Source organism: Mytilinidion resinicola (genome assembly GCF_010093595.1).
Source record: "Mytilinidion resinicola strain CBS 304.34 unplaced genomic scaffold BDZ99scaffold_38, whole genome shotgun sequence".
Classification (NCBI taxonomy): Eukaryota; Fungi; Ascomycota; class Dothideomycetes; order Mytilinidiales; family Mytilinidiaceae; genus Mytilinidion; species Mytilinidion resinicola.
The window spans coordinates 108,465-134,925 of NW_022985474.1; the positions used below are offsets into that span (position 1 = coordinate 108,465).

General features: G+C 51.2%; 14 protein-coding genes across 14 annotated transcripts; 9 read left to right on the plus strand and 5 right to left on the minus strand.

Moving 5' to 3' along the window:
* Positions 1–1,013: 1,013 nt before the first annotated feature.
* BDZ99DRAFT_528280 (uncharacterized protein) lies at positions 1,014–2,207 on the minus strand (the record flags this gene model as incomplete). Its single annotated transcript, XM_033726360.1, has 4 exons — positions 1,014–1,352; positions 1,403–1,602; positions 1,652–1,910; positions 1,968–2,207. 4 exons carry the CDS (start codon positions 2,205–2,207, stop codon positions 1,014–1,016), a joined length of 1,038 nt encoding a protein of 345 aa, XP_033568509.1.
* A 341-nt stretch (positions 2,208–2,548) lies between these two features.
* BDZ99DRAFT_403196 (uncharacterized protein) lies at positions 2,549–3,472 on the plus strand (the record flags this gene model as incomplete). The annotated part of the gene is made up of 1 exon (XM_033716333.1): positions 2,549–3,472. One exon carries the CDS (start codon positions 2,549–2,551, stop codon positions 3,470–3,472), a length of 924 nt encoding a protein of 307 aa, XP_033568510.1.
* A 721-nt stretch (positions 3,473–4,193) lies between these two features.
* On the minus strand, positions 4,194–5,012 carry BDZ99DRAFT_456014 (Yos1-like protein). Its single transcript, XM_033718460.1, has 4 exons — positions 4,941–5,012; positions 4,834–4,893; positions 4,674–4,778; positions 4,194–4,623 (listed from the first exon to the last, which is right to left on the minus strand). The coding sequence occupies exons 1-4, from the start codon at positions 4,975–4,977 to the stop codon at positions 4,568–4,570; spliced, it is 258 nt and encodes an 85-aa protein (XP_033568511.1). The 5' UTR covers positions 4,978–5,012; the 3' UTR covers positions 4,194–4,567.
* A 211-nt stretch (positions 5,013–5,223) lies between these two features.
* On the plus strand, positions 5,224–6,341 carry BDZ99DRAFT_577489 (putative 40S ribosomal protein S11-B; the record flags this gene model as incomplete). The annotated part of the gene is made up of 4 exons (XM_033728700.1): positions 5,224–5,401; positions 5,546–5,763; positions 5,817–5,837; positions 5,918–6,341. 4 exons carry the CDS (start codon positions 5,224–5,226, stop codon positions 5,987–5,989), a joined length of 489 nt encoding a protein of 162 aa, XP_033568512.1. The 3' UTR covers positions 5,990–6,341.
* Positions 6,342–6,505: 164 nt separating this feature from the next.
* Positions 6,506–8,277, plus strand: BDZ99DRAFT_429756 (bystin). The gene is made up of 2 exons (XM_033717228.1): positions 6,506–7,143; positions 7,199–8,277. The coding sequence occupies exons 1-2, from the start codon at positions 6,545–6,547 to the stop codon at positions 8,067–8,069; spliced, it is 1,470 nt and encodes a 489-aa protein (XP_033568513.1). The 5' UTR covers positions 6,506–6,544; the 3' UTR covers positions 8,070–8,277.
* Positions 8,278–8,467: 190 nt separating this feature from the next.
* BDZ99DRAFT_403047 (Brix-domain-containing protein) lies at positions 8,468–9,913 on the plus strand (the record flags this gene model as incomplete). Its single annotated transcript, XM_033716319.1, has 2 exons — positions 8,468–8,647; positions 8,747–9,913. The coding sequence occupies 2 exons, from the start codon at positions 8,468–8,470 to the stop codon at positions 9,911–9,913; spliced, it is 1,347 nt and encodes a 448-aa protein (XP_033568514.1).
* A 916-nt stretch (positions 9,914–10,829) lies between these two features.
* BDZ99DRAFT_469556 (uncharacterized protein) lies at positions 10,830–12,229 on the plus strand. The gene has a single exon (XM_033721525.1). It carries the CDS (start codon positions 10,973–10,975, stop codon positions 11,855–11,857), a length of 885 nt encoding a protein of 294 aa, XP_033568515.1. The 5' UTR covers positions 10,830–10,972; the 3' UTR covers positions 11,858–12,229.
* A 955-nt stretch (positions 12,230–13,184) lies between these two features.
* BDZ99DRAFT_577492 (uncharacterized protein) lies at positions 13,185–14,300 on the minus strand. Its single transcript, XM_033728701.1, has 2 exons — positions 13,828–14,300; positions 13,185–13,759 (listed from the first exon to the last, which is right to left on the minus strand). The coding sequence occupies exons 1-2, from the start codon at positions 14,266–14,268 to the stop codon at positions 13,337–13,339; spliced, it is 864 nt and encodes a 287-aa protein (XP_033568516.1). The 5' UTR covers positions 14,269–14,300; the 3' UTR covers positions 13,185–13,336.
* Positions 14,301–14,925: 625 nt separating this feature from the next.
* Positions 14,926–16,319, plus strand: BDZ99DRAFT_219249 (uncharacterized protein). Its single transcript, XM_033713417.1, has 3 exons — positions 14,926–15,211; positions 15,273–15,531; positions 15,590–16,319. Exons 1-3 carry the CDS (start codon positions 15,086–15,088, stop codon positions 15,964–15,966), a joined length of 762 nt encoding a protein of 253 aa, XP_033568517.1. The 5' UTR covers positions 14,926–15,085; the 3' UTR covers positions 15,967–16,319.
* Positions 16,320–16,401: 82 nt separating this feature from the next.
* On the minus strand, positions 16,402–17,691 carry BDZ99DRAFT_469559 (UPF0029-domain-containing protein). The gene has a single exon (XM_033721526.1). The coding sequence runs from the start codon at positions 17,551–17,553 to the stop codon at positions 16,672–16,674; it is 882 nt and encodes a 293-aa protein (XP_033568518.1). The 5' UTR covers positions 17,554–17,691; the 3' UTR covers positions 16,402–16,671.
* Positions 17,692–18,319: 628 nt separating this feature from the next.
* Positions 18,320–19,463, plus strand: BDZ99DRAFT_456031 (NAD(P)-binding protein; the record flags this gene model as incomplete). Its single annotated transcript, XM_033718461.1, has 4 exons — positions 18,320–18,579; positions 18,652–18,826; positions 18,900–19,208; positions 19,255–19,463. The coding sequence occupies exons 1-4, from the start codon at positions 18,478–18,480 to the stop codon at positions 19,461–19,463; spliced, it is 795 nt and encodes a 264-aa protein (XP_033568519.1). The 5' UTR covers positions 18,320–18,477.
* Positions 19,464–19,522: 59 nt separating this feature from the next.
* BDZ99DRAFT_403009 (uncharacterized protein) lies at positions 19,523–22,119 on the minus strand (the record flags this gene model as incomplete). The annotated part of the gene is made up of 2 exons (XM_033716317.1): positions 19,523–21,336; positions 21,981–22,119. The coding sequence occupies 2 exons, from the start codon at positions 22,117–22,119 to the stop codon at positions 19,523–19,525; spliced, it is 1,953 nt and encodes a 650-aa protein (XP_033568520.1).
* Positions 22,120–22,996: 877 nt separating this feature from the next.
* Positions 22,997–23,776, plus strand: BDZ99DRAFT_469560 (AhpC-TSA-domain-containing protein). The gene has a single exon (XM_033721527.1). The coding sequence runs from the start codon at positions 23,002–23,004 to the stop codon at positions 23,644–23,646; it is 645 nt and encodes a 214-aa protein (XP_033568521.1). The 5' UTR covers positions 22,997–23,001; the 3' UTR covers positions 23,647–23,776.
* Positions 23,777–24,701: 925 nt separating this feature from the next.
* BDZ99DRAFT_219278 (uncharacterized protein) lies at positions 24,702–26,404 on the plus strand. The gene has a single exon (XM_033713418.1). It carries the CDS (start codon positions 24,896–24,898, stop codon positions 26,090–26,092), a length of 1,197 nt encoding a protein of 398 aa, XP_033568522.1. The 5' UTR covers positions 24,702–24,895; the 3' UTR covers positions 26,093–26,404.
* The last annotated feature ends 57 nt before the right edge of the window (positions 26,405–26,461 follow it).

Genomic DNA, 26,461 nt, shown 5'->3' on the forward strand with positions numbered 1-26,461 from the left:
CTTAGGAAAGAACCGAAGCCGCGAGGGCCTTTGTAGTAGGCTTGCTGCTGCATGATCGATGGAGAAAACGCGATTCAATGGTATGTCTCCAATATCGGCGATGGTTTTGAGTTGGGAGTGGATTCCTATGAAGACTGTGCCATGTTGCCTGCCAGGTGAGGCACTGGCGCCGGTGCGCTGTGATTGGCCCAGTGTTACTGCATCCTTCTGCCATCTCCATCCTCCACTTCGATTTCTCCTCGGCGAAGTTTCTCGCTCCTCTCAAACCATCATCATACTCTTAATCCCATTGCCATTTCTCCCAGCTGGAGACAGAACTAAGACGATGGCATTTTCGAAGCACCAGGCCTAAGGTCCCTTTACCTAGGTACACCGGGCGATCACTGCACCGGTTCTACCGACACTTACCCGTTCTGCACGAAAACTTTCGCGGATATCATTTCAAGGTCCCTACCTAGTACATTTACCTCGTATTCAATGTCTTTCTAATATAAAAGAAAGTTGATGAGGTGAGCATAGAGGATGAAGAGGTTTGGAAAGCAAGGTTGAGATGAACGTTACGGTGTGATGCGATTGAAGGTGGTGCCGTAGCAAAGCTGTGATTGCTCTGTTGGTGGTGAGCTGAAACGAAGTTCTAATCTAGGGTGCCCGATTGAAGGTAAGCTGGGACTGTATAGATGGGTATGGCTCTAACTGGCTCCCAGGGATTGCACAACGATACTGACTGCACATCTGTTCGCAGCTTTACTTCGCCCGCGAACTCCAAGATTCATCAATCGTAATTTTTGGCATATTCTACTCAAAGCTCGCCTCCTGTGAGCAAGCTCAGTATGACCAACCCATATGCAAAGTCTCGAGTCACCAGAGTTCTGTGTGCAGTCTTCTGCCACTGTCTGAAGTGCCCCGTCGAGATTACTGACACCAAGGCTCCAACGGCATTCGCCTTTTGACCGACCAAACGCCACGCTCATGCAAATGTCATAGAGTAAGAAAACACTCAGAAGTAGCCATCTCTACACCACATCCTCCATCTCGTCCTCATCTTCATCTCCTATATCATCATCCGACTTGCTCTCAGGGGGCTTGTCCGCAATGGTGGCGACGATGGCGTTGGGGTTGAGATCTGAATTGCGCTTCCAGTGGGCCGCGTATGGTCCAGACTTGACCAGCGCGGCAATCTCGTTCAGTGTCTCCTTGAGGTATGCCTCTGGCTGGCGCGTCCGCTTCTTGAGTTCCTTCATCGCCCAGTATTCGTACGTGTCGAACAGCCTGTGCAGTTGGTCGAGGAGCTCGTTCTTCGGAATACGAGCAGCCTTGTTCTCTTGACGAGCCTTGCGTTTGCCGCCAACGTCCTGGAGATGCTATTAGCAGTGTGAGTGAGAGTTAGAGCGGAGGTACATACGACAAAGTTCATAAAGGCCTTTTGGGTCCTTTCGCCGTCGGCGTAGCTGTGCGCAGAGAAGTCTGTGATGTTTGTCTTTGAGTTATTGCCTTGAATGGCCTTTTTGGTGCGCTTGGCCAGGAAGTTCTGCGTGTCGGCGTTCAGGTTCTCCGGTATGCATTCGAGTATCCGTGACGGTGTTCCTACAAGACTGGTATGTTCTTCAAGAATGGTTAGAATAGTTCTCTCAAAGCCATTTTAGGAACATACTTGGTATGGCTTTCCTGAACTTGCTTCTGGGCTTCTGCACTCTGTACTGGCCTTGACCTCCCATGTCTGTGCGCGATCTTCCGAATGCCGCTGGCTTGTAACCTGGCAGATCCTTCTCTGTGAATATGTAGGTGTTCACGTCATCGGCGTTCGAAATCGGGGCCACGTTGTATTCGCGAGGGATGTCCTTGAGCTCGTCCTTGACGTCTTTCGGGGCGACGCCAAGGTTGAGCGCGCCCGGGTTGAGGAGCATCTTCATCTAAACAAAGCCGGTTAGCATTGTAGTATCCATACACCTGATCGTGTCTCTTCTCACTTGCTCGTTCCCCATGGTGTTGCGCTTGATTGCAATCTTGCCAATCTCGATCTCGTCGTCAACGCCGGCATGCTCCCACGCCTTCAGAAGCCAGTCCGGTACCCGCGTCAACCAGAATTCCTGTAGGCTGTGGGGTGGCGGGATGCTGAGCTCGCCAGTATCCTCGTAGAAGTCGTCGTCCATGAAGCCAGAGTCCGGGTCTTGTTTGAGGCCCTCCATCTTCACACCGTTCATCGCCATGGTGAAGAGGAGCTGTCGGCACAGCTATGGGCGCACGCTACTGGGTTCAACGTGGGATCGCCAGGTGATGGAGGTGTGGGAGAGGACGTCGCGCAGTGGAGAGTTGTGTAGAGTCGCAGGTTGAAGTTGGAGACAAGGTGGAGAGGGAAGACGTGAGGCGTCAACGTCAAAGCCGAGCCGCAAGCGCCGATTCCGGGGGTTTGGAACGCTAGTGCCGATGAGGTAAGGTCAATCTTGGCTTTGATTTCTCAGCCCTATGGAATATCTTCGACTCCGCTGTCCTCAACTCTCCCGTTCCAATCCTCACAACTCTCCCCGCACCACTCCACCATCTACACAAAATGGACGGCCCAGTGGCAGTCTTCAAGAAGCGTGCTCCTAAGGGCACTATTCGCAAAGCACCACCTCCACCCTCCTCAGACTCGGATTCCTCCTCCGGCTCCGATGTCGAAGGCGACGATGGGCGCATGGTGAAACGGCGAAAAACGACCGGCGTCCTCAAATCATCCACTGCGGACCAGAAAACGAAGACTGGCTTCGAAGGTGCTACCAAATTCGACGCTGATCGCTCTGCGACTATTCAAGACAGCAACGACGCCACCAAACAGTCCAACTGGTACGACGAAAATGCCAACGACGCCTTGAGCTCAAAGAATCTACTCGGCACCACGAGAAAGAAGCCCGAGACCTCTTTTATCCAAAAGAACGCCGATGCGCCGAACCGTCAGGTCGGCCCTATGAAAGCTCCTACAAATATTCGAACGATCACGGTCACCGACTATGCGCCCGACGTGTGTAAAGACTACAAACAAACGGGATTCTGTGGGTTCGGCGACAACTGCAAGTTCTTGCATGCGCGAGAAGATTATGCCCAGGGCTGGAAAATAGACCGGGATTGGGAGGCCTCGACCAAGGGCAAGAAACAATCCGGCACCATCGTTGCGTCACGGACAGCGAAAATAGGCAGCGACGATGAGGATGAGGCCGACAGCGCTATATTAGAGAAGATACCGTTCGCGTGCATCATATGCAAGGAGCCGTACAAAAGCCCAGTCACTACGAAATGCGGTCACTACTTTTGCCAGAAGTGCGCATTTGCGAGATATCGAAAGGATCCGTCATGTGCGGCATGTGGAGCGAGTACGAGTGGAATTTTCAACACGGCGCAGACTCTGCACAAACTATTGGATAGGAAGCAAAAACGGGAGGATAAGCGGAAAGCTAAAGAAGCTAAGGAGAAGGGCGAGGATGAAAAGGATGATTGAAGAGTATGGGAACTATTAGGGTATCAGCTTGGCCTCCGGTCTGCCCTGGATAAAGTCTTGCCATCGCTCGCGCTCTACTCTCCCTCAGAGCACCATCAAGGGCTTCAACTGGACTTCCTCTATGCATCAGCGCAAGCTCGCTCGCACTAGCTATTGAACGGTCGAGCTCTTTGGGCTGAACGGCTTCATTACCACGCTCTCCGGACATACTGTGCCTTGCTATAGATATCCGTACATACACCTTCCTGCCACTAGCTATGCAGCTCCAACGCACTAGCGAAACCCTGGGGCAGCGGATGCACTTCCAGTCTGCGTACACCCTGTTATCACTGCCTGGGGTAGCCTCATGGGTCTGTTAATTGTCCAAAATGCTGAACTTTCCTCTTGCTCGGAATGCTAAAAATACTATGAAGCTCCTCACGCAGTGGTAAAGCGAGTGTACGGGTTTCTATGACGAGGCACAATAATTAGGCACTTAATGCAGCCGACAAGATGTCGCATGAGCTCGTAGTGCTCTCCCGCCTTATCGCCAAGCCCCAGGTATACACCCAGTCTGTTTTCAGCAAGCAGAAAGAGAACCCTGAGCTTCTATTTCAGGCTGCAGGTGTCGCGCTTTACCTTGGTGAGGACGCGCTCCTGAAGTCCGAGTTGCACAAATGTCACTATAGCATCAAAAGCATCAGCCAGCCGTAGGGGTTCTATCATTGTATGAAAGGAAGGAAATTTATTGCTTTATGCATATGCATACAAAGTAGATTCAGTAGATAGCATTGCTCATAGTGTCAAATCAGATATCCATTCTGTAGTATACACATTTTGAACGTAACACCATCATGCCTCTTAGGGCTATCCTGTTATCTTACATCAATGTCATGGACTTTCGGACCTCCCCTGTGACCATCGCAAACCCGGGATGTGGCCGACAGCATGCCCGCAACTGGTAATTGCTGGGCATCCTACTTCGCCTTGCTTGACAGGATCTCTTCTCAGCGTCTCTGCATGTCGTAGTAATCGAGACGGGGCAGGCGAGCGCGGTACTTGTTCGGGCGGTTGTTTTTCCACGAGAATGCGATGGTCCTTTCGACTCGATTTGGCTCATCCCAAAATCAACTCGTAGAATATGATCAGTGTATTTATGACGATCAGCGGTACTGTATGGAGTCAGAGATGCACATATACGCCAACATTTATAGCAACTTACTCCTCATCAACGTCCGCACCGAAGACACCAGGTTCACCATCTTTGCCTTCACGCTATTCTCCTGCATGCCGCCGAAGCCGGGGTCTGAGCCAGACGTCCATCCAACTGTAAGGGCTGGTCAGTACAAGAGCCTTGACAGATTGGTTCTAGCGAGCCATACTGCGCGCCAAGAAGCGGTCTTCTGAGAGAATTGCGATCGCATTTACGAGGAGGACAGATACTATTGAATGTTAGCAACAGCTTGCAAGAAGAGCGTAGTGAGATTACCATAAAACAAGCCGCCTAGGCCGAAAAAGAAGGCCATGGCGCCGGTGGGAGGAAGGACTTTGACAGCACAGCTCTTCCGTCCGAGTCGCAGAGCACGACAGCGGAATGTGTATTCGAATCGTGGCCTGTCGTCAGGTTGCTGGCTGATCGATGCAGGCGGAGCGGAGGCCAAGGATTTGCGCTAGCGGAAATACGATTTGCCGAGTGGTCTGAGCGTCCCACCGTCCATTTTTCGAACCTCAACATACGCTGCCCGCCGCATCACCAACGACAACCCGCAACCATGGCGACCGAACTCACAGTCCAGAGCGAGCGCGCTTTCCAGAAGCAGCCGCACATCTTCCTCAACACCAAGAACAAGAAGAAGAACAACCGCGTTGGAAAGGGTGGCCGACGATGGTACAAGGACGTTGGACTGGGCTTTAGGACCCCCAAGACCGCCATTGAGGGATCGTACATTGGTATGCACCCAAACTGCACTGTTTAAAAATGCGCTGCGGTTCTGGACATCACATTTGAGCTAGGAGAGAGGCGATTTGGAAGAGCTGCGCACGACTAGACACGGCCTCGAGGTGTTCGATATCAAATTCTAACGTATTCTCCAGACAAGAAGTGCCCTTTCACCGGTCTCGTCTCTATCCGTGGCCGTATCCTCACTGGAACCGTTGTCTCCACCAAGATGCATCGCACCCTCGTCATACGCCGGGAATATCTCCATTTCATCCCCAAATATGCCCGTTACGAGAAGAGGCATAAGAACCTTGCTGCGCACGTATCGCCAGCTTTCCGTGTGGTGCCCGGTGACCAAGTTACCGTTGGCCAGGTACGAATGAAACACTTTTGGGATCTGAAATGGCATTTGCTAACATATCACAGTGCCGACCCCTCAGCAAGACTGTATGTCCATCTCGTCTACGGCGCAATCAGCGCACACACGCATTCCGATCAGGCAAAAGAATACTGACATTCTCCCTTAGGTCCGCTTCAACGTTCTCCGAGTGCTGCCCCGAACTGGCAAGGCCGAGGTCAAGCAGTTCAGCAAGTTTTGAGCTGGTTCTTTTGGTGTTGAAAGGGCATGGATCTGGAGGGTTCGACAGTGAGAAAAGGGATCAATGTTGAATTACGGGCATCGGGTCACTGGGCGGTCGCTGGGGATATGCGAGCACCATCCGGGACTATCTCATTTGGCAGCGATTTCACCTTCCTGCCTCTAGCAGTTAGAGAAATGATAACGAAGTCAGCTTGCTGCTAAACTTTCATCTAGTATTTTCTTGTGACTTGGGTTTATAATAAGCTTGATCGCACTTCAACATCGAACTGACCACCAATTGGACGGGCTCTTCAACTGCAAGCAAATCAAATGTTTTGGAGGACCTGAAAAGGCTCTCGAAACGCCTACAGGAATCTAAGCAAGTTGATGACATTCCGAGGTTAACTGATTGAACACTGCATGTCATGTGAATATAATCTTGTACTGTATCTGTACCATATTTCGTGGCCAATCCGGAGCGGCCAGACCTCGAAAAAAGTTCCGCCGAGAAAATCACCCACCAAAAATCCCACCAGGAACACTTTCTCGACATCCACAACCCACAATACTCACAATGCCTAAAGCACCTAAATCACCCGGCGGACGCGACTCCCAGCGACATAATCCTCTCACAGAAGACTACCTCCCGTCACAGCCACTAAAGCAAAAATCCGGCAAGAGGAAGAAGAACGCGAAAGAGGACGAATCTGAGCGCTTCGTAGACTCCAAGTCCTCGCGAAAAATTCTGAGGATAGGGCAGGATCTAGTAGAGGAGGATGAGCAAGAACAAAATGCACGAAAGGTACCAGCCGCGAATCCGGCGTTCGCGTTCGACTCGCGGTTTGACGGAGAGGAGGAGGTAGAGGAAGAGGTTGGCGAGTACGACGATGACGATGCATGGGGCGATGAGGAAGAGGAGGTTGAGGAAGTCGGAATTGATCCTAGTGATCTGGAAACCTTCAACCGCTTCATACCTACAGACGACAATCCGATCGTATGGCCAGGGCAAGAGGCGGAGCAGAGTTCGGGGCCAGGAACCAATCTCGCGGATCTGATATTACAAAAAATAGCAGATGCTGAGGCAGGACGAGGGGATGAGCGAGAGGTAATGGGAGGTGGGGCTCCAGACGATGCGATAGAGCTTCCGGCGAAAGTGGTTGAGGTATACTCCAAGTATGTCTTCACACACCCGACTTCTCATAACCATGGCTAACAACCTATCCCCCAGAATTGGCATGATCCTCGCACGCTTCAAATCTGGCAAACTACCCAAACCCTTCAAGATTCTCCCCACCCTCCCCGGCTGGGAAACCCTCATCTCCATCACTCGACCCGAAGAATGGACCCCCAACGCCGTCTACGCCGCCACCCGCGTCTTCATATCCTCGAAACCGCACATCGCACAGGAGTTCCTTACCATGATCCTCCTCCCCGCCGTCCAGGATGATATTCGCGAGACGCACAAGCTAAACGTGCATCTCTTCAACGCGCTGAAGAAGGCGCTATACAAGCCCTCGGCGTTCTTCAAGGGCGTCATCTTCCCGCTTCTCAGAGACGGCATGTGCACGCAGCGCGAAGCACAAATCATTTCGTCCGTTTTGACGCGGGTTAGCGTGCCTGTGCTGCACTCTGCGGCGGCGCTGCATCGGCTGTGTGAGATGGCGGCGGAGCAGATGAGTTCGGATCCGGATTCGGCGGGGCCGGTCAATATGTTCATTCGGGCGCTGTTGGAGAAGAAGTATGCGCTTCCGTACAAGGTTGTTGACGCGCTTGTCTTCCATTTCCTGCGATTCCGGGCTGCAACGGGTGGGAATGCGAATGGTGATGCTATGGCGATTGACTCGGAGGAGGCGATTGGAGGCGTAGCGAAGTTGCCTGTTATCTGGCATCAATGCTTGCTGGCGTTTGCGCAGCGGTATAGGAATGATATCACCGAGGATCAGAGGGAGGCTTTACTGGATCTGCTACTAACGAGGGGTCATTACAAGATTGGGCCGGAGGTGAGGAGAGAGCTGTTGGCGGGCAGGGGGAGGGGTGTTATGATCGAACCGGAGGCGGGTATGGGTGGTGACGATACCATGATGGCTGTCGATGCTTAGGGTTGTTTCAATGAATTCAACGCTTGGTAAGGCATAGAGAAACGGCGTCCAGGAAGTCCATATATGAGGCGTAGGTCTGGAGCTATCATTCTGATACCAAACAGGTTGAACGAATGAATGATTGAAACTACCCGAGGGCCTTTGATCCTTCCTCTAATACATCATGTGCAATTCTTAGAGGCGACTCAATCTATTTTCTAAACCCAGCAAATAAACTCTTTCCTGTGAGATTGGGGAAGAGTGTTGCACCCCAGAATGTTTCAAAAGCATGACTCGTGAAGCGAATGCCTGATTGGCTCCCCGCATCCTACATACGAAACGCGGAAGCGAAAAATGTTGCTCGAAAACCTCAAAGTTCACCACCCCCATTCAGCAGCATCACGGTCGCAACCACAACCATGGCGAAACGACGAGTAAAGAAGCGCACGCAACCCGCACCGAGCAACAATGGAGCTATGGATCGCTCGCCCAAGAGCATGGTCATTCGCATAGGGGCTGGAGAGGTTGGCAGCAGTGTGTCGCAACTCGTGAAGGATGTCAGACATGTTATGGAGCCTGGGACGGCTGCTCGGTTGAAGGTACGCTCAAACTGGACGCTAATCATGGTTTCTATCTCTACCTCCTTTCCTAATACCCAGACTGAAATCTTTGCGCTCAATACTAATTATTATATTCAGGAACGCCGTGCGAACAAACTCCGCGATTACACCACCATGGCCAGCCCCCTAGGCGTTACCCACCTCCTCCTCTTCTCGCGCTCCGAGTCCGGGAACACAAATCTCCGCCTCGCTCGCACACCTCGCGGTCCCACCCTCCATTTCCGCGTCGAGCAATACGCGCTATGCAAAGATGTGCTAAAAGCGCAACGGCGGCCGCACAGCGGTGGCTTCGAATTCCAAACCGCCCCTCTACTAGTAATGAACAACTTCATCACACCCGAAGCCGCGGTAGAAGCCGTAGTGAAGAATGGTGTGGATGGAGTGGTGAAACCAGGCCCACCACCAAAGCACCTAGAAAAACTCGTCACAGAAATGTTCCAAGGGCTTTTCCCGCCCATTTCTCCACAAACTACACCATTGACCTCGATTCGACGAGTTCTCCTTATGAACCGCGAACCACCTACCAAAGAGGAGAACGGTACATACACCATCAACCTCCGCCACTACGCCATCACGACCAAAGTAATGGGCCTACCAAAAAGCATCCGCCGGCTCAACGCAGCAGAGAAGCTGAAGGGGAACAACAAGAAGCGCTCTGCGCTCCCTAATCTAGGGAAGTTAGATGATGTAGCGGACTACCTCCTTGGCCCCGACGCAGGCGGTTACACTTCCGCTTCCGAAACCGAGATCGACAGCGACGCCGAAGTCGAAGTCCTCGCCACCTCCGCGCGTAAGATTCTCTCGAAACGCGACCGCGCCGCGGCACCCGAGCGTCCGGATGGCCACAAATCTGCATCTCGCGGTGGGAAGGGTAAGGTGGAGAAGCGGGCTGTGAAGCTGGTTGAGCTAGGCCCGCGGATGAAGCTAAGGCTGACGAAAGTGGAGGAAGAGATATGTGGCGGGAAGGTACTGTGGCATGAGTATGTTAACAAGTCAGCTACAGAGGTGAAGAAGATGAACACGACTTGGGAAAAGCGGAAGCGGGAGAAGGAAGAGAGGAGGAGGGTGCAAAAGGAGAATATCGAGAGGAAGAGGAAGGAAAAGGGTGGGAAGAACGGGAAGGAAGGCGAGAATGAGGAAGACGAAGACGAGGAGGATTATGACATGGATGATGATGTGTGGGATGAGGATGGGGAGGGCGATGAAGACGAGGAGATGGAGGATGGACATGGGGCCGGTGGTTGAAGCTCAGCATCGCCAATTCGGAAAGAAGGGTACTGCGAGTAGGCAGGTTGAGGTGTGTTTTATGATACCATTCCAAAGTCTACGACGAACAACCTTGTTGGTGATTTACGCTTTGATCTATGAATGCAGGTGTTTGATCGTCGTGACCTCTGCTATGACAAGCCCAGCTCGCAGCATAGGTCAGTAAACCGATTAGCTCCTGAAGGTCTCGCTGAATGCTAACAATCAAGGTAATCGAGAAAGTACGCGGTGAATAGTTCAGTCATAGAGGTCGTCCAGGCCTATTATATCCTTGAAGGTTGATCTTGCTACGGGAAGGGCGTGATAGGGTCTGCGCTGCTGCGATTGAAAGATTGAGATGAGCATGGCTCTCTCCTTCTGTGTCTCAAGTCTTTGCGTCTCAAATCCTTCCCGACCTCGAGCATAAACTATATCATCCATCACAGGCGAGTAGTACCGAGTATTTAAGTGGGAGGCCATCTACGACCTCACTTGTCAACACCAGATCACCAGCACACTTTCACCTTCACGACAAGCTTGGTCGATACTCCACGACGCCACTAGGAAGGATCCGCCTAGTCACAACACAGCTGCTGAACTCTTTGCTGAGTGCGTTGCGAGCCGCTTCAGGCGCCAGCAACAGGAACACCATTGCCGACTCTTTCGATCCGTCATATATATTCAGCATTGATTCCCTCGCCCACCCGAGCCATGTCATCAAAGACTTCATGCGAACGTTCTACGACAACAGGAAAATCACGGTGGATGAGTGTTCCTTTGATATATCTAATCTCAAATCACTCACCTACAAGCGCAACTTCAAAGGCATGCTAAATGACAATCTTCCCAAGTTCACTCCTCTGCCGGAGGGTGGCTTTCACTACAAAGCAGCTCAGGCTGACCTCGGCATCTTGGCAGTACTCCCGCTCGAACTCATCCAGAAGGTGCTCCTAGTCTCAGACCTGCAGACCCTCATTAACTTTCAACACGTCAACAGGCGAGGTATGGAAGTCACAAGGTCAATTCCAGCTTACAAGAACTTCACGAAGCATTCATTTGATGCACTCCGGGGAGCTTTCAGTATCAAGACGGCACAGTGGATCACCTGAGACTCTATACGAAAAGCTGTGCACGAAGAACTGCGAAGAATGCGGAGATTTTGGCGGCTACCCCTACCTGATCACTTGCAAGCGCCTTTGCTTCACATGCTTCTCGGAAGACAACAGATATCTGCCAATGCGTCTCAGCCATGCAATAAAACGATTCGGATCCAAAATCCGTGATCTTGGTACGTTGCCTTACATGAGGAGCGTACCTGGCATGTACACTCCACCGGATGACAAGGTTCCTTTGGAAGAAAAGGTTCTAGAAGAGTTGACCTTGGTGGACTATGAGTCCGCTTATCGTGTCGGCACACGAGCGATGCAAAAGAAAGACGACGTGATGATGGCACAGCCAGTCGGATCACGAAGAAAGAGACGGCCTATCTATCCAGTCGACCTAGATCCTTATAATCCACTCCATTACACGGCAGTCGTGCGTCAGCCTTGGTTTGATATTGCGTCTGGAAAGGTGGTTCATGGGTTTCGTTGCATCGGATGTCGAGACTTCTATGGATACCGTCCCGTCAATCATCGACGCAAGTTCACGCGGCAATCATTCATTGAGCACCTGCGACAGTGTGGGAACATACTAAATGGAGAGCATTGCCAAGATGAGTCGTGCAAAGGCTGCGAGAACATTGATAGCCACGGATCTTCCACGAGACAAGGAACAATTGAAAAGACCGGCGACATACAAGCTCTGAATGACATTGCCCACATGCGCGACGAAGCCCCAGGCCAGCCGCCTGGCAACCCAATTTCTAAATTCTACTGTCAGTGGCGGCATTGCCATTTTCAAAAATGCAAGCAGAGACGAAATGATAGATGGTGGATTGGATGAAAAACAGAGCATCATGGCCGGTAGCCTGCCATGAGGCTAGTCAGCAGTTCAGCATCCGCCGATGTATTCCGGCATTAAAACTAAAGTTTGCGGTACACTCCAATATTGAACAACCGAAATCAAGTTGGCTTTACTGTCCTTGAGCTCTGCATACCAACCGGCGAACAAAGGAATGACAGGTCGTGTGAGGCCGGTTACAATCCTTGCAATCCTTTTTCGAGGCGCAAGAATATGAAAAGCTTCCTCAATTTCAAGGCGAATACGGTATCAACTCCCGCTATTACATGCAGAGTATCCTGGGCGTTCTTATGAGGGGAGTTCTTTTACTTTATTTTCATCACTTCACTTTCATAGGCTACAATTGAACACTCAAGACTCTCCCAAAGTTTCATTGCTGTGACTATGCGTTCGGTTGTCCGTTCAATCATTGAACAGTCGTCCTAGGTCTACCCTGATATCCTTCCCTCGTTAACCGGAAATTAGCACCTAGCCCTATTTACACCCGCACTTTCTCGCTTCCGTGTTGCTACTGACGTGCTCCTTAGGTACAACCTTCGCTAGCCCGGCACAAGGAATACATCATGTTACACCCCTAGCTGTTCCTACTCAATCCAATCCTTCGACTCTTTCTTTCTTCCTCCCTGCCCTACATCTAAAGTCTCAATCCATGAAATTTGGCCCCTTCCTTTCCCATAAAACTGCCGTTGCAAATTCTCTCACCTTGAAACCCCACCCTCAATAACGAGCTGATGCCACTCGCTTAACAGAAACTAATTAGGCACACACGTCTCCTGACCTTGGAACTTCAGACTAACTGCCAGGAGGCTTTTTACGCTGAGGAGAGACTGCGCTGGCTCTGGAGGTATGCATCTGGTAGCTTCTGAGTTGCTCCTGAGCCAAGATAAAGTAGTCAACGGGAATATTGAATGCACCGCCGACGGCGGTGATAAGACAGAGTAAGAGGGAGCTTGAATAATCAGGCCATTCAGCGTCGCCGTGGTGTTTTCGGTGGGTTGCAGGAGTACTAAAGGACTGAGGCGGGAAAGCCTGAGACTTGCCCCTCGGAGGTCATTATTCAAGTAGGCCTGAAGTTCATCGTGGGGACTGAAGATGGGTGTTGGCGGTGGTCGGTTTGTTCAAGGGAGATGGAGAAAGGATGAGGGGGATGGGCGGGAGGATTACTATGCGAATGGTAGATGGAGGAGTGAAAGAAAAACCCGGCGGAAAGAAGGGGCTTGAGATAGAGGAAGAGGGGTTCTGGGATTGGAGTTTGGAGTTTGGTTTAGATTTATGCTTGCACGAGCATACCTTCAATTCAGTTGATAACAAGCCGGAAGGTATAGAAAGGGGCCTCGCCGCTGGGCTGCTAAAAAGGGGTATAATAATGTCCAGATCTCTGTCGCCGAAAGGTACTATGAAGATAGATACCGAATGTAAGAGCGCCTGCCAAACCGTGAACTCCATGCCCACCCACACCGCTCATCTCAACCCATCCCTCTCGCGCTCCGCCGTGATGAGCTTACTCACCTGACTATTGCGAAACTCTGCGTGGCACCGCTCCTCCCACTCTTCTTCAGTCGTGTAATTTCGCCACCACCCACGTTCCACATCCTTGTTGCACGCCAAAAACACCCACCTGCCCCGCAAGATCCTCATCTTCGTCGCCCTCTCGATCTTCATCCTCCGCTTCTTCCTCTTCTTTTGGTCCTCCAGCCCATCCTCCCCATGTATCAGCTTCGCCCGAACTTCAACGTCTTCCTTCATGAACACAGTCGTCTCGACACCTACACAGTCATAGACCGCATAGCGTATCGGCGGAATCCAGGTCGTTGGGAAGAGGGGGTTTGGCGTGAACAGGTCGAGCTTGGTGAGATTGAAGGTTTGGAGGGCGACCGTCATGGTCTATCCACCCACCCATTAGCCCCCTATTTGCATTCCAACAGTGTGCTGTGGTGTAGTAAGGAACTCACAATCTTATCCGGCCACTCCTTCCGATCACAGCTCTGACAACAATGAAACGTATCATCCATCAGCGCCCGCCTGGTCGACGCCTTCCCGCAGAACGCGCAGTTCCGCATCACCCATTTTACCCACGCGCAACGGTAGGTGCGGAGGGTCTTGGACTTTATAGCCGCGTCGGTGCTCACGGGGATGTATTTTCTGCTGTAGTTCGCTAGGGCCTTGAATTTGGTGACGCTCCGGTGGGAGAGGAGGAGGTGCTTGGTGAAGGACTCCACGACATCGCGGAGGTGGCGGCAGGTGGCGGCGATGTTGTAGAGGGGGCAGGAGATGTGGGGTTTGGAGACAGTGCCTATGGTTGCCCGTTCTTCGGTTTCGCGGCATCCTATTGAGTAGGAGAGGATATGGTGCAGGAGCTCAATTGGGAGGGTAGCGAGATTGGGCTCGGCCATTGTTAGTGAGGGAATTGTGGTGGAGTGTAGACATGAGGGATATGAAGGGAGGATATAATGAGGTCGCGTCGCGTTGTCAGGTGAATGCTTATCAAATCTGCACGTGACATCAAACTCTCTTCACAAACATTTTGAGGCTACATTCCGCAGGGAGATACATCATGTAGTTCTCTCTATTCTTATCCCAATCCAGATCCTCCCTCTTCAGGCCCTACTCCGACTCTTTCACCACGACCAATCCATAAACCTCTTGAACCTAACTCTCTTTTAGGACATCATAACGTAGCTAGAGGAGGGTTCACACAGTGGTTGACCATTCAAGCCAATAAGGTCAAAGCTATCCCAAAGGCACATGTGATTATTTCATAATGCAATTACACAGAGGGAGAAAGGTCCCACGCACGGTACGGGATATGCACTGGCAGAGGCTCCCTTGCACATGAAATGGCAGTCTATGACTTTCAGGACCGTGTACACTTTCCTAGCATTGCTTGAGGTCTTCTAGCAAGGTGTAGAGAACTGGGAAACGACCATTTTGACATGGAAACCTTTGTATGAAAGATCTCAACTGGGAGCATCTTCTGACGAAGCGAACCGGCGGGGCATAGTGGGGCATGCACATGCGAACCTTATGGTGGGGCAGCCACCACCAGAACTATTTTCTCCAAGCTCGCTCTCACCTCCGTCCTTCTTTCACCTCGCTCTCACCATCTTGCTTTTCCCGTCCAACAACAACACCACCTTGAACAGAGACTAGTCCACCATCCGAAGCTGCACCACGCCCATCACATCTTCAACCTACCCATCAACATCCACCATGGCGGGTAGAGGCCGCGGCGGTGGCTCCCGCGGCGGCAAAGGCGCGGGCGGCATCGACTTCCCGTGGAACCACGACCCCGATATCGACCAATATCTCAATTGGCAACCCATCAAGCTATTTCCTGTATGTAACAGATCATCTCCAGCTTCTCGCTCACATCTCACTGTCTGACCCTGCGAAACAGGACGTCGAAGCCACCATCGCGGCCCCCCCGACAGCGGACGAGCTACGTACCGTCTACCACTCCCGTCGAATCCGCGAAATGCGCCGTGCAGGCCCCTTCTGGGCAACGGGTGATCTGAACAAGCGCGCTGGCCGAGGCGCTGGAGGCAGAGATGAGAAGGGGAACGATACCTTCAATGCTTTCACTGGCATGGACACGTATAGCAAGAAATATGTGCCCAAGAAGCGTGTCCTGCCGGACATGAAGAGCTACCCATTTGGTACGTCAAACTACCAAAATCAAGGGGGAGGATATGCAATGCTGACTATATGTGACAGTCAAGGAGTTCTTTCCCAAGGAATTGTGGGACGTCATGGGCATTTCCGACGACGAAGACGACACGAAGAAGGCCGCAGATGGTACACAACCGCCGCCAAAGAAGCGGAAGATGCTCCAGATTGCCAAAGCAAACGACATGTCGCGGCTGGAAGCACTTGAGGCCGAGGCAAAGCGCAAAGCTGACGCCGGGGAGGACGATGACGACGAAGAGAAGGAAGAAGAGGACGGCGAGGGGGGCGATGAAGTGCAAGATGACGATTTCGAGGCAGATGAGTCGGATGGAGACGACTATAACGCGGAGGCGTATTTCGATAATGGCGAGGACGACTTCGGAGAGGAAGACGCTGGCGGTGATGATGGCGGGTATTACGAGTAGGCCTTCTGCTAATGTTCTCATAGAGGACCATTACGCAGAGTCGCACTCCGAAAGCAGCGAAGACGGCTTTGGAGAGGCAGACGCAAGCGATGATGATAATGGTGGATGTTATGAGGAAGACTTCTGCTAATATTCTGCTAGTTGGAGAGGACCTGGGGGACATTTACTTGCGCAAGAGCTACCTTTAGGGCACTTTTTGCATAGGCCTTCGGCGCTCGGGCGTGCTTTTAACTCGGATACCCAGGGTTTTGCGGATGTGGAGTATGTGCTGAGGCACCCCCGGTAACTTTGATTCATTCGTTCATCATTCCACCATTGCTTTGCTCTAAAAACGATGTACTTTGATGTGCCGCTGTCTGAGGTGCCTCAACGAGTTATAAAAAGTCCCATATGAGATGTAACGCCCGTCACGGTTCATTTCAGGACCTTGCTCAAAATGTATAAGGTGTTGCTCGATTGAGTCTATGTGCAGTGCTTTAGCAGCGTCTGAGGTACTTCATCAGATTTTCAGGATGTCGACTAAACAACATTTCCACTCCATCTGCGTACAGCGCTTTGCCGCTGCATGAAGTCCTTCAACATGCTTCTCGATATCCTGGCGATGTGCTCTCTCCACCGTATCTGTGTACAATGTCTTGCCGCTGCATGAGGTGCTTCGACACACATCCAGAATATCGGGAATGATCCTATCAGCTCTTCGATATCTCAAGGTTTCTTCCTCCCCTTCCCCTCCGCCTCCCCTTTAACAAAACCCCCCAACACCAATGCCTCCCTTGCCGCGCTGTTAATTATCCGAAACCGATCCGGCCCCAAATGCACACCCCCATACCACCTCGTCACCACCACCATAACATCCCATACATCCATCAGCTGCATGAGATGCAGCACCCGCCCTCCCGCCGCCGTCTCGCCATCGTCATCGCAGTCTTGATACGTGATATCCGCCCCCGCATGCGCGTTATCTGACCCCCGTATCCGCCACGCAGTGATGTTGTGCGTCGCCTTCGCCGCCTTTTTATCCGTCGCAAGTAGATGCGCTAGAAACAATTTCGCTTGTGCGGGTGAGTCGACACGCGCGACGCGCGCGAGGAAGACCGATTTCTTCTCTGAGATCGGGGGCGCGAGGGTCCAGGGCGGAGCCTCCCCCAACCCTTCCACAGCTGCTTCGTCCCTAGCTCTTCTACTGCTCAGATCCTCTTGGATCTCGTGCTCGTGCTCGTGCTCGTGAATCCCCAATCTCCCGTCGTCCTGCGCCTTTTCGAGCGCCTCCCGCAGCTCTTCGAGGAGGTCGTAGATGCAGGGTTCGCCGATTGTGTATATTTCCGCGAGGGTGGCGCGGGCGATGTCGACGATGTGGGTTCCTACGCCCTTTGGGATGTCGTCGCCGACGGTTTGGGTGCCGAGGATTGAGGGAGGGGCGTCAGGGTAGGAGGGGGGAAATTCGAGGCGCAGGGAGACGGAGGGGAGGGAGGGGAGCGTCAGGGTGCATATTAGAGGATCTTCGGAGATTGGCGTCAAGGTTGATTCGTTAAATATGGAGTTGATGGAGGTGAGTTCGTCGTCGAGGGTTGGGTTGGTGGAGGTCATGGTAGGAGTAGTTGCGGAGGTCTCGCGGAGGTCGATCCAACGACGTCAGGCGAAAGGTTCCCTGAAGCTTGCATCAACTGCAGCTTTCTGTGCCTCTATTCGTATCTATGATATAGTGACACGATATTCGAATTGTCTTATCATAACTTCTCTATTAAGCTGTTTTTTCAATAAAGTCGCGCCATTCCAGAAAAACTGCTCGCTCAGGTTGACAGAACTATCGAAGTCAAGCAGACATGGATAATCCTTCTAACTCGCTTTTGCCACTCTACAAACTTCCCAGCTAGTTTCTTTCTTGATACCTCTTCTTATCCTCATCTACGAGCGCGACTGATCCTTGGCCGTGTGCATTCTTATCTTTCGAGACTGCTTTGACAAAATTTATATTCGGTCATAAGGCTTGGGGTGCCCCCATGGAATTTCAAAAACTTAGGTGCGATTTCAAGTTTCAAGTAGTGCAAAATAGACTGCCTCTTGGACTAACAAGCTGCTTTCTAACTGGGCTGCTCCTCAATGTGGTGTCTAGTGAGCAAGATTAGAGTCAGGCAGTGATAAATCCATGTGCCCAGACTTATGGCCTAGTACTATACAATCAAGTTCGAAGCGACTACAGAGCCCCAAAGCTAGTCTATCTGCCCAAAAAAAATAATAGAATTCGGGCGGTGCTCAAGTACAGGGCCGCTACCGCGATCACGGATTAGATTGCATCCGATCCGGGATCCTGATGGAAGACTATATTGCCGGGCATTCTCGGTACTTATCTGTGAGCATTTTGAATCAGAAGGCTAGAAGTACATATGAATGCCCAATCTACTAGTTTCTTCTATTGAGGCATTGCGATTCGTGAGTGATACTTACTAGTCCTCTTCTCTCTCTTTTCAAGACTCGGTTGCTGGCTATCAGGTGGATAAATACTCTGTAGTCATGAGCAAAACTCTCGCAGGCAAGATTGCTGTAGTAACAGGTGCATCGAGGGGCATTGGAGCAGCAATCGCGTTGGAATTTGCGGAAAGAGGTGCCAAGGGTGTAGGTGCTCTCCCTAAAGCCCCAATTTAGACTATTTCCCTTTCGATTTCCGATGTTGACTGTTCATTGAAGATTGCTATCACATACAACTCCGACAGCACAGCCGCCGAAGCCATCGTGCAAAAAATCAAGAACTTAGGCAGTGACGCTTTTGCACTCAAGGTCGACCTCCTAGATCCCGAGGCCGGAGAAAAAATTGTAAAAGCAGTCCTGAACGGTTTCAAAACCAACGGCATCGACATCCTAGGTCTCTCATCTCATACCCTTCTTCCTCGGACCCTTCTCCCCAAGTACCTCCGTCTCACACGTTTTCCATCTAGTCAACAACGCAGTCCTCCTCCACCAAACCCCCTTCGCCTCTACCACGCTCTCTGACTTCCGCATCATGTTCGACGCCAACCTCGCAGGCCCCATCTTCATCACACAAGCCGTGCTCAAAGTCATCAAACCCCAAGGACGCATAATCATGATCTCGTCACAGGCCTCAATAGTGCCGAGTCCGAGCCCGTTCATGCTATATGCAGCGGCAAAAGCGGCGCTGGATCATTTGGCGAGGAGTCTGGCGTTGGAGTTTGCAGAAGAAAAGAAGATCACGGTCAACTCGGTTATGCCGGGGCCGACGGCTACAGGTGCGATATGCGCTACTCTTTCCTCTGCTTTTTGTGACGCGGTAAGCATCTATGCAGTGGGCTGACGGTCGACTAGATGCGATGAAACAACTTGATGCTGCTATGTTGAAGCAACTATCAAGCAAACCGACAGCAGAGAAAAGGTTGGGGACTCCCGAGGAGATAGCTCATGTGGTTGCATTCTTAGCAGAGGACAAAACGAGATGGATCAATGGGCAGGCAATTGACGTGACGGGGGGATGTATGGCTTGGTAATTAGGAGGTAGTATTAAGCTCAAGCTTTTGACTGCAAGTGCAAAGATGATTCGCTCGGGCTAATCGAATGGCAACGTCGAATTCCAATTCCAGTCGAAATCTCCTTGCCAATCAATGCTGTCCATCCAGTCTGAAGCCAGCTCTGCCCCTGATTGGAAATCCACCGTGTCGCTGAAAGTTCCGAAAGACGATATATCCACTTGCATCTGGCTCTCGTCCCCGAAAATAGGCGCTATATTGCGACCGCTGTCGAAGCCCGCTACGTTCGCTGCACTCCCTGCAATTGTAACGCGAATCTTGCCGAAGTACGGCACAACTATCTCTCGAGATTCAGATAGCGAGCCTCTCATGTAGTAAAGGTCGGAGAAGTAGGTCAAGACGTCGACCGATTGACTTGAGACGGCACAGTCTCGGGTAGCCGTAATACGAGTCAGAGTTTTCGTCACTTGATGAATAAGGTTCCAATCGTACTCCGGCGGTCCGCCCATGTGTGAATTGCGGTATCTGAATTGGTGAATTACAAGGACCATGGCTGCACTGAACGCTTGGAAGTCCAGAAGATCGCAAACCAGGAGCAACGTTTGGTCATTCCTTGTCCGAAAGTTCTGATAGCAGTGCAAGATTCTCCTACAAACATCTATTGTCTGAGCCTCACTCTCAGTATGTTGCGCGGACTTGAAGCTGTACGGGAGGTGAATATACTTCAAAGTCTGCAGGTGGTACATTTCGAGGGAAGCCCGGTGGTACAAGTATGCTAGGGACGAAGAGGGCGAAGGAGGCTCGCTCAGAAGGAGATCTAGCGGGACTGAAACGGTACGGCGAAGGTTATCGTGCATTTGCTGTGTGTCTGAATATGCAACTCGGTCGTAGTTCTGATTTCTATCGATAACGGCCCCTACTATAACGGCAATGTCGTGCATAGCTTGCTGTTCAGCATCAAGTCCCAGAGATTTCTCGGAGATGCTTGGGTGCGAGGACGCAACGGCATACGGTAATCCTAGAAGCATGGCTATTTGTCGTTCAGTTTGCCACAAAGGTGGCCACATTGAGCCTGGGTATTCAGTGAGGCATTTTCGGGGCAGACCGATCAAGAGAGCAGAGTTGATTGCTCGGCGAATGACAGACCATGCTTTGCGAGGTCTCCCGAGGGATACGTAGTTTTGGCATTGCAAGAAGCCGGACTCAACGCCTTCAAGTGTGCCCCCGGAGTCTGCGTCAATAGACACTAAAACTTCAGCGCCGCCTAAAAGACCGTCCAGGACCTCATTCCTTGAGCAGTTTGAGGGAGGCATCGTAGGGGTCCGATCGCTGCTTCGGCTCGGGAGGACTGCATCAAAGCCCTTCGGAAGATGTTGAATGCAACAAGCAAGCCAGAGTGCTGCTTTTGCAACCATGGCAGGCTTGCCGGATTTCATGGAGTCGTGTATGAACTGTTGTACTCTAGGTACAGTGCTCGGAGGTGAGTTTGCGTGAGACGTCGAAGGTGCCACAGGGCAGACGGCCCAGTAAGGTTCCGTCAATCGCAGGATCAAAGCTAGGTCATCTTTTGAGGGAGTCAAATCGACCAAAGCCTGGATGTAAGCCTTCGCCTGATGAGAAGGACCAGATCTCGGACTATATGCGTCACCATTGTGAGTCTCAGAAAGAAGGAAATTAGAGTCCTTGAACAATCGTAAAAGTGGCACGTCCTCAGTTTGATACTCTGGTTCTTCTTGTTCCCTCTCTTCTCTAATAGCCTCAGAGTAAATGGCGTTCGATGTCGATTGTTGAAGGTCGAGCCCTATTGCGTTGCAAATGTGACGAATTTGATCGGATAGTTCATCCAGTCTCTGATTAGTTTGGTTGTAGCCATTGATGGTTTGATTGCTCGATCCTGAAGGCGTTGTCGATGTATTCGATCTGCGTACCTTAGGAAAGCAGAACACACGTTAGCGGTTTTTCATAAAGAAGGGGGATTAAAAGACAAATTCTAGGTGGCAGATCCTCTGGTGTTAATTGACCTTAAGTGCTACTCAAATCGTGTTTAAGACTCTACTTTAGCTCAAGTCTGTGTTTAAAGCCGCTAAATGTGTACTTAAACGCGACTTAAGAGGATGTTCAACACCTTTACAGAAACAATGACACCAGAGGGCACTCAGGCTCGTTCAACACCGTATGAGGTGGCCCGAAGAGCTTCTTGACTTTCCAAAATTGTCGTTATCCAGTTTTTGATAATGTACCACGCGGGGCGTGGAAAAAGTGGCACACTCATGAGGCAATCTGTCTCACATTTACACCTGTCTGCCGCTGTCTGGGATGCTTCAACGAGTTTCCACATAGTCCACAGCGAAGGGGTTCTATCTCATTCATTTTCCTGAAAATGCATTGAAGCACCCCAAGCAGTGGCAGACAGGTGTACACGCGAGACAGCCTGCTATAAATGGAGTGCCACCTTCTCCATGCCCCGCGTGCGTACCAAGCCACCTCAGACGGTTTTGGACTGTTTAACGGAGCCTTACTCTGGTATTTGTAATAGACTTTCCTTACTTACTAGCTGTTGTGAATCACAGACAGAGTCATGAAGAGCGCAAGCTTGACAGATGGCCTGGCCAGGCGAGAAGATGCAACGGACTTTGCGTCGCCGACACTCGACACAACTCTTGGTGCCTAATCGCATTCGCTTCTTTGGAGGAGTTCCTGATCCATGAGGTAGTGCGCTCATCTTTGTTGAAGAAAGGACGAACGCGGAACGGAGGTTCGCATGGTTCGGTCGAGCTCGCAGTTCCCACTTTATTCTAGCCTATATTAGACTGGGATCGACGGGCGCAATTAAAGTGGCAGTCCAATACCGTCTGAGGTGACCTAGGGAGCTATCGAGCTTGTCATGTTGTTGTTTCACAATATTTAATACCGCACCAGGGGACCTCAAGCGGTGCTAGGCAAGTGTACACAAGCCTAGAGTAAGCGTGCATTTAGTTTATATGACGTTTTAGAAAAGGTTCACAAATTGATGTCTGCCACTTTATGTTCAAGGGAGCTTGATTGGTCCGTTGGCGCTAGCAATCGACCAGAATGACCTGATGATGAATTCAAATCTTAGAAAATGTACCAAAGATCTCAAATAGTAGCAAGTCAACGCGTGTATGTCGTGAGTCTGATTTACCAGCTCGAGAACGTTACACCCGGTCTATATTTCTATACATGTATCGAAGGCTCATAGACAGCTGCATATGAGTTTCCTAGAATAATACCATCACAGCACGCCCTTTGACGCCCTACCAGCCACCGTATTGCGTATTCAGTGCTGACAAATTACTCTGATTCAAACGAAACAATTAGTTCCTTGAGCTGAGCAAGCAATATCGCGAAGATAGTAATTTCCTTTGGCGATCTTCTTCGGTGCCTTTCGGTCATTCGGACGATTCGGAACGGTGCGTACTATAGAAAAGGACGTCTCATTTAATGATGGGATCATTCGCACTCACCAGCATCCCAAAACAGTTCTCCGATATCCACCATTCCAAACTCCAACCTCAAGTTCCAAGATCAACATCCAATCATGTCCCTTACAGAACAGCTCTCCGCACAATTCCAGGGCTTCCACCAAAATGCCCCACCTCAATTCAAAGGCCCCATATTGGCGGCTATGGACGAACACAAATCTTCTTTCAAGCCTGGTGCCGCTCTTCAGATCGGCCAGGCTTTTCCAGACTTCTCCTTGAGCAATGCCGTCAGCGAAAAGGTTTCTCGGGATGATCTGCTTGCTAAGGGGCCATTCTTTATCACATTCTACCGTGGAGAATGGTGTCCGTTCTGCAACCTCGCCATCGGTGCCCTCCAAGCGCACCTCGATGAATTCACTGTCAAGGGCGTCACTCTCGTTGCTGTGTCCCCCGAGCTACCGAACGGCAACCTCTCAATGACGGAGAAGCACGACCTCAAGTTCCCAGTGCTGTCGGACCAGGGAAATCAGCTTGCCAGGAAGCTCGGGATCATCTTTGCGATGCCAGACTCGCTAAGGCCCGTGTTTGACATGACTGGACATAATTTGAAGAAGACGAATGGAGACGACTCGTTTGAAGTTCCTTTGCCGGCGGCATTCCTGGTCGATGGGAAGGGAGTCGTCAGAAACTCGTATGTGGACCCGGACTACACCAAGAGGATCGAACCGACGACAGCACTTGGGTGGATTGATGCGCTATAAAGCCAATAGGCAGGTGGTTTGAGGTGGCGACTGTATAGTTCCATTTTGTGAGAATCTTCGCGACCCTAGAATCTCACCTCGCTCTTTTACCCTCATATAGCAATCTAAAACTCCGCTCCAAACATTTTTGATATAAGACTACAAGAAAACAATTAAATGAAATGGAGTGTGCAATGCCTGTGACGTCAGGGCTTTAAAGTTCAATCCGTATAAGCCCTAAACCCAATCAACCGAACAGACCATCATCTCTACATCCTCATACCAAGATCCTACCATGGCAAGCCCAACGGCTCAGGAAGCTCCTATGACCAAGGTCTGGATTACAACACTCATCCCACCCACCTCAACTACAGACTCAGCCTTCATCACCACCTGGACCGAAGCCATTGAATTCATCTCTGCCTACTCCGGCACCACAGACAGCCACACCCTCTGGCGCGATGTGGAAGATCCTGCCGTCGTCACTATGATCACAGGCTACCCTTCCGCAGCGCTGAATATCGCCGCTGATAAGGAATTCTGGGAAGCGGGATACCAGCAGCGCATTTCGGCACTAAATAAGCACGACACGCTTTACTGGATCGATGAGGATGTGAAGAAGCTGCTTCTAGGAAACAAGAAGGAGATCGTGATGTAGATTCTACCTAAAGAAGGTGAAGCTGAAGTAGGTGCGACGGTCACCGTGAATGCGAGAGAGGTCGCGGGGTCGGCGGAGCTAGGGAGGAGGGTTCGTTTGAGGATCAGCGAGTCTACGGAGGTTGGAAAGGAGGCCGAGAAGCAGGCGATACGGACGCTGCGGCTGGAGAGAATTGAATTGTGAGAAGGAAGTGGGCTGTGTTAGGCTGAGATCGGGCCGATAGTGAGAGATGTGTAGATACATCGTGTATGGTGATGGAGACGGAATATGTAGAGTCGTTCACGATCGAGGTGGAGGTGTCCGTGCACGGGGTGTGAAGAACATCGAGCTGAACGTTCCTCCTAACCTCGACACCACAGCGTCGACTCACAAATATTCAAGAAAGCAGTGCAGTTATTCGTTTTAGTAGCATAAGAATACGTGGGTGCTTATATTCTACGCGTCTATAGCATCGCCCATCATGTGGCTTGCTCAGCCTCACCTCTGAGTCAAACCACAAAGCGTCCACTCATCTACAAGAAGCCCAAAACATCAAGCCAATTCCTCTCTCATGACAAAACTCTTCACTTCTCTACTTCTACACGCGCTGCTTTCTGCGTTACGTTGAACAACATGGGCGGCCTCGCCTTCGCAACACCTGGGCCCAACGGCTCACCGCCGCTCGCCGTTCCCCGCATGTCGCCAGCCGTCTACCAAACCCTCAAATCCAAAATAAGCCCAATACTCTCCCAATTCTTCTCCAAAGTCGCCACGCCTCCAGAAGCACCCGGGAAAACGTCCCACGGCGACATCGACTTCCTCGTCGAAGGACCATTGAACTCATCTTTCACTCCCAACGACATCGCAGACGCGTTAAATGCAACCCGCCATGTCAAAAATGGGGCTACCCGCAGCTACGCAGTCCCGCATCCCGAAGTACCCGATGCGTTCGTTCAGGTTGATACGCACGTCTGCCCGGATGGTCGGCTAGCTTGGGAGTGCTTCCACCAGGCGTACGCGGATCTTTGGCAGATCATTGGAGTCGCGCATCGTTCGCTTGGGCTGACGGCAACTGACAAGGGCTTGCATGTCCGGATTGAGGAGCTCGAGGCTAAGAATCGGAAGGCGAGTATGCAATTTTTGAGCGATGATCCGGTACGGGTGTTGCAGTTCTATGGACTGGATGTGGAAAGGTACGACAAGGGCTTTGAAATGATGGACGAGCTCTATGAGTGGGTAGTCTGGGGAAGGTTCTTCAGTCGAGAGGTGCTAGAAGCGAGGGAGGAGAAGGCGAATGATCGACGGAGGTTGAAAGAGAGAGACATGTATAGGAAGTTCATCAGTGAGTGGATGCCGGCACATCCAGATGCGGGCGTGAAAGAAAAGAGTTGGACAAGGCAGGATGTCTTGGCTGAGGCCTTGAAAGAGTTCGGGAAGCAGCAGGAGTATGACGGGATTTTACACGAGCACCAGATTCAAGAAGATGAAGCGGCATTGTGGCAAAGGATTGCGGCTGCCATTCCAAAGGACGGCAATGGGCTCAATCGGGCGCTGAAGGCTTTAAAAATTTGGGTGCGCTTTGAGGATGGCCAGCCGGTTGTGAGGACGGTTCCGAAGTTTGGTGTTCAAGGACGACCTCTTTGGGTTTTGGTAGTGCGGGACGAGGACAGTGTGCTTAAGTGGGTCGGAGAGCATTGGGAAGAGGTTAGAGCGTTGGAGAAGATGAGGCAGACAGACGAAAGGCATGAACGGGAAGCTGAAAAGAGGCTGGTGGACGACCTAGAGGTCGAAGAGGTGGCATCTGGCGAGGGAAATTCGGAGGCACAATGAGCGAGAGTGGGGGTCTTATTTTATGGGAGAGTTTGATACCCGTTTCTTAGGAGGCGGGACTCGAGAAATGCTGTACCTAAGTCATGCTTTTATCTCGACCTTCCATCAACCATAGCTCATCTCAACATTTCAATGCGAGCTTCTAAAGGAACTTTTTATTGCTCAATGTCAGAAATAGGGACTCAAGGGGTTTCTTGGTTAGGAACATCTCCATTTTGTGTATATTAACATACAACTGTAGAAAAACTCTTCACGCTCTCACTAAATACAGATTGGAATGAAATTGGCCCGTTGCTATTCAATAGGCTCTTTGAAGTCCTCTCCACCGTGCACTGGCTGCCGCCAGATTGCTTGTCGACTACGCTGTCG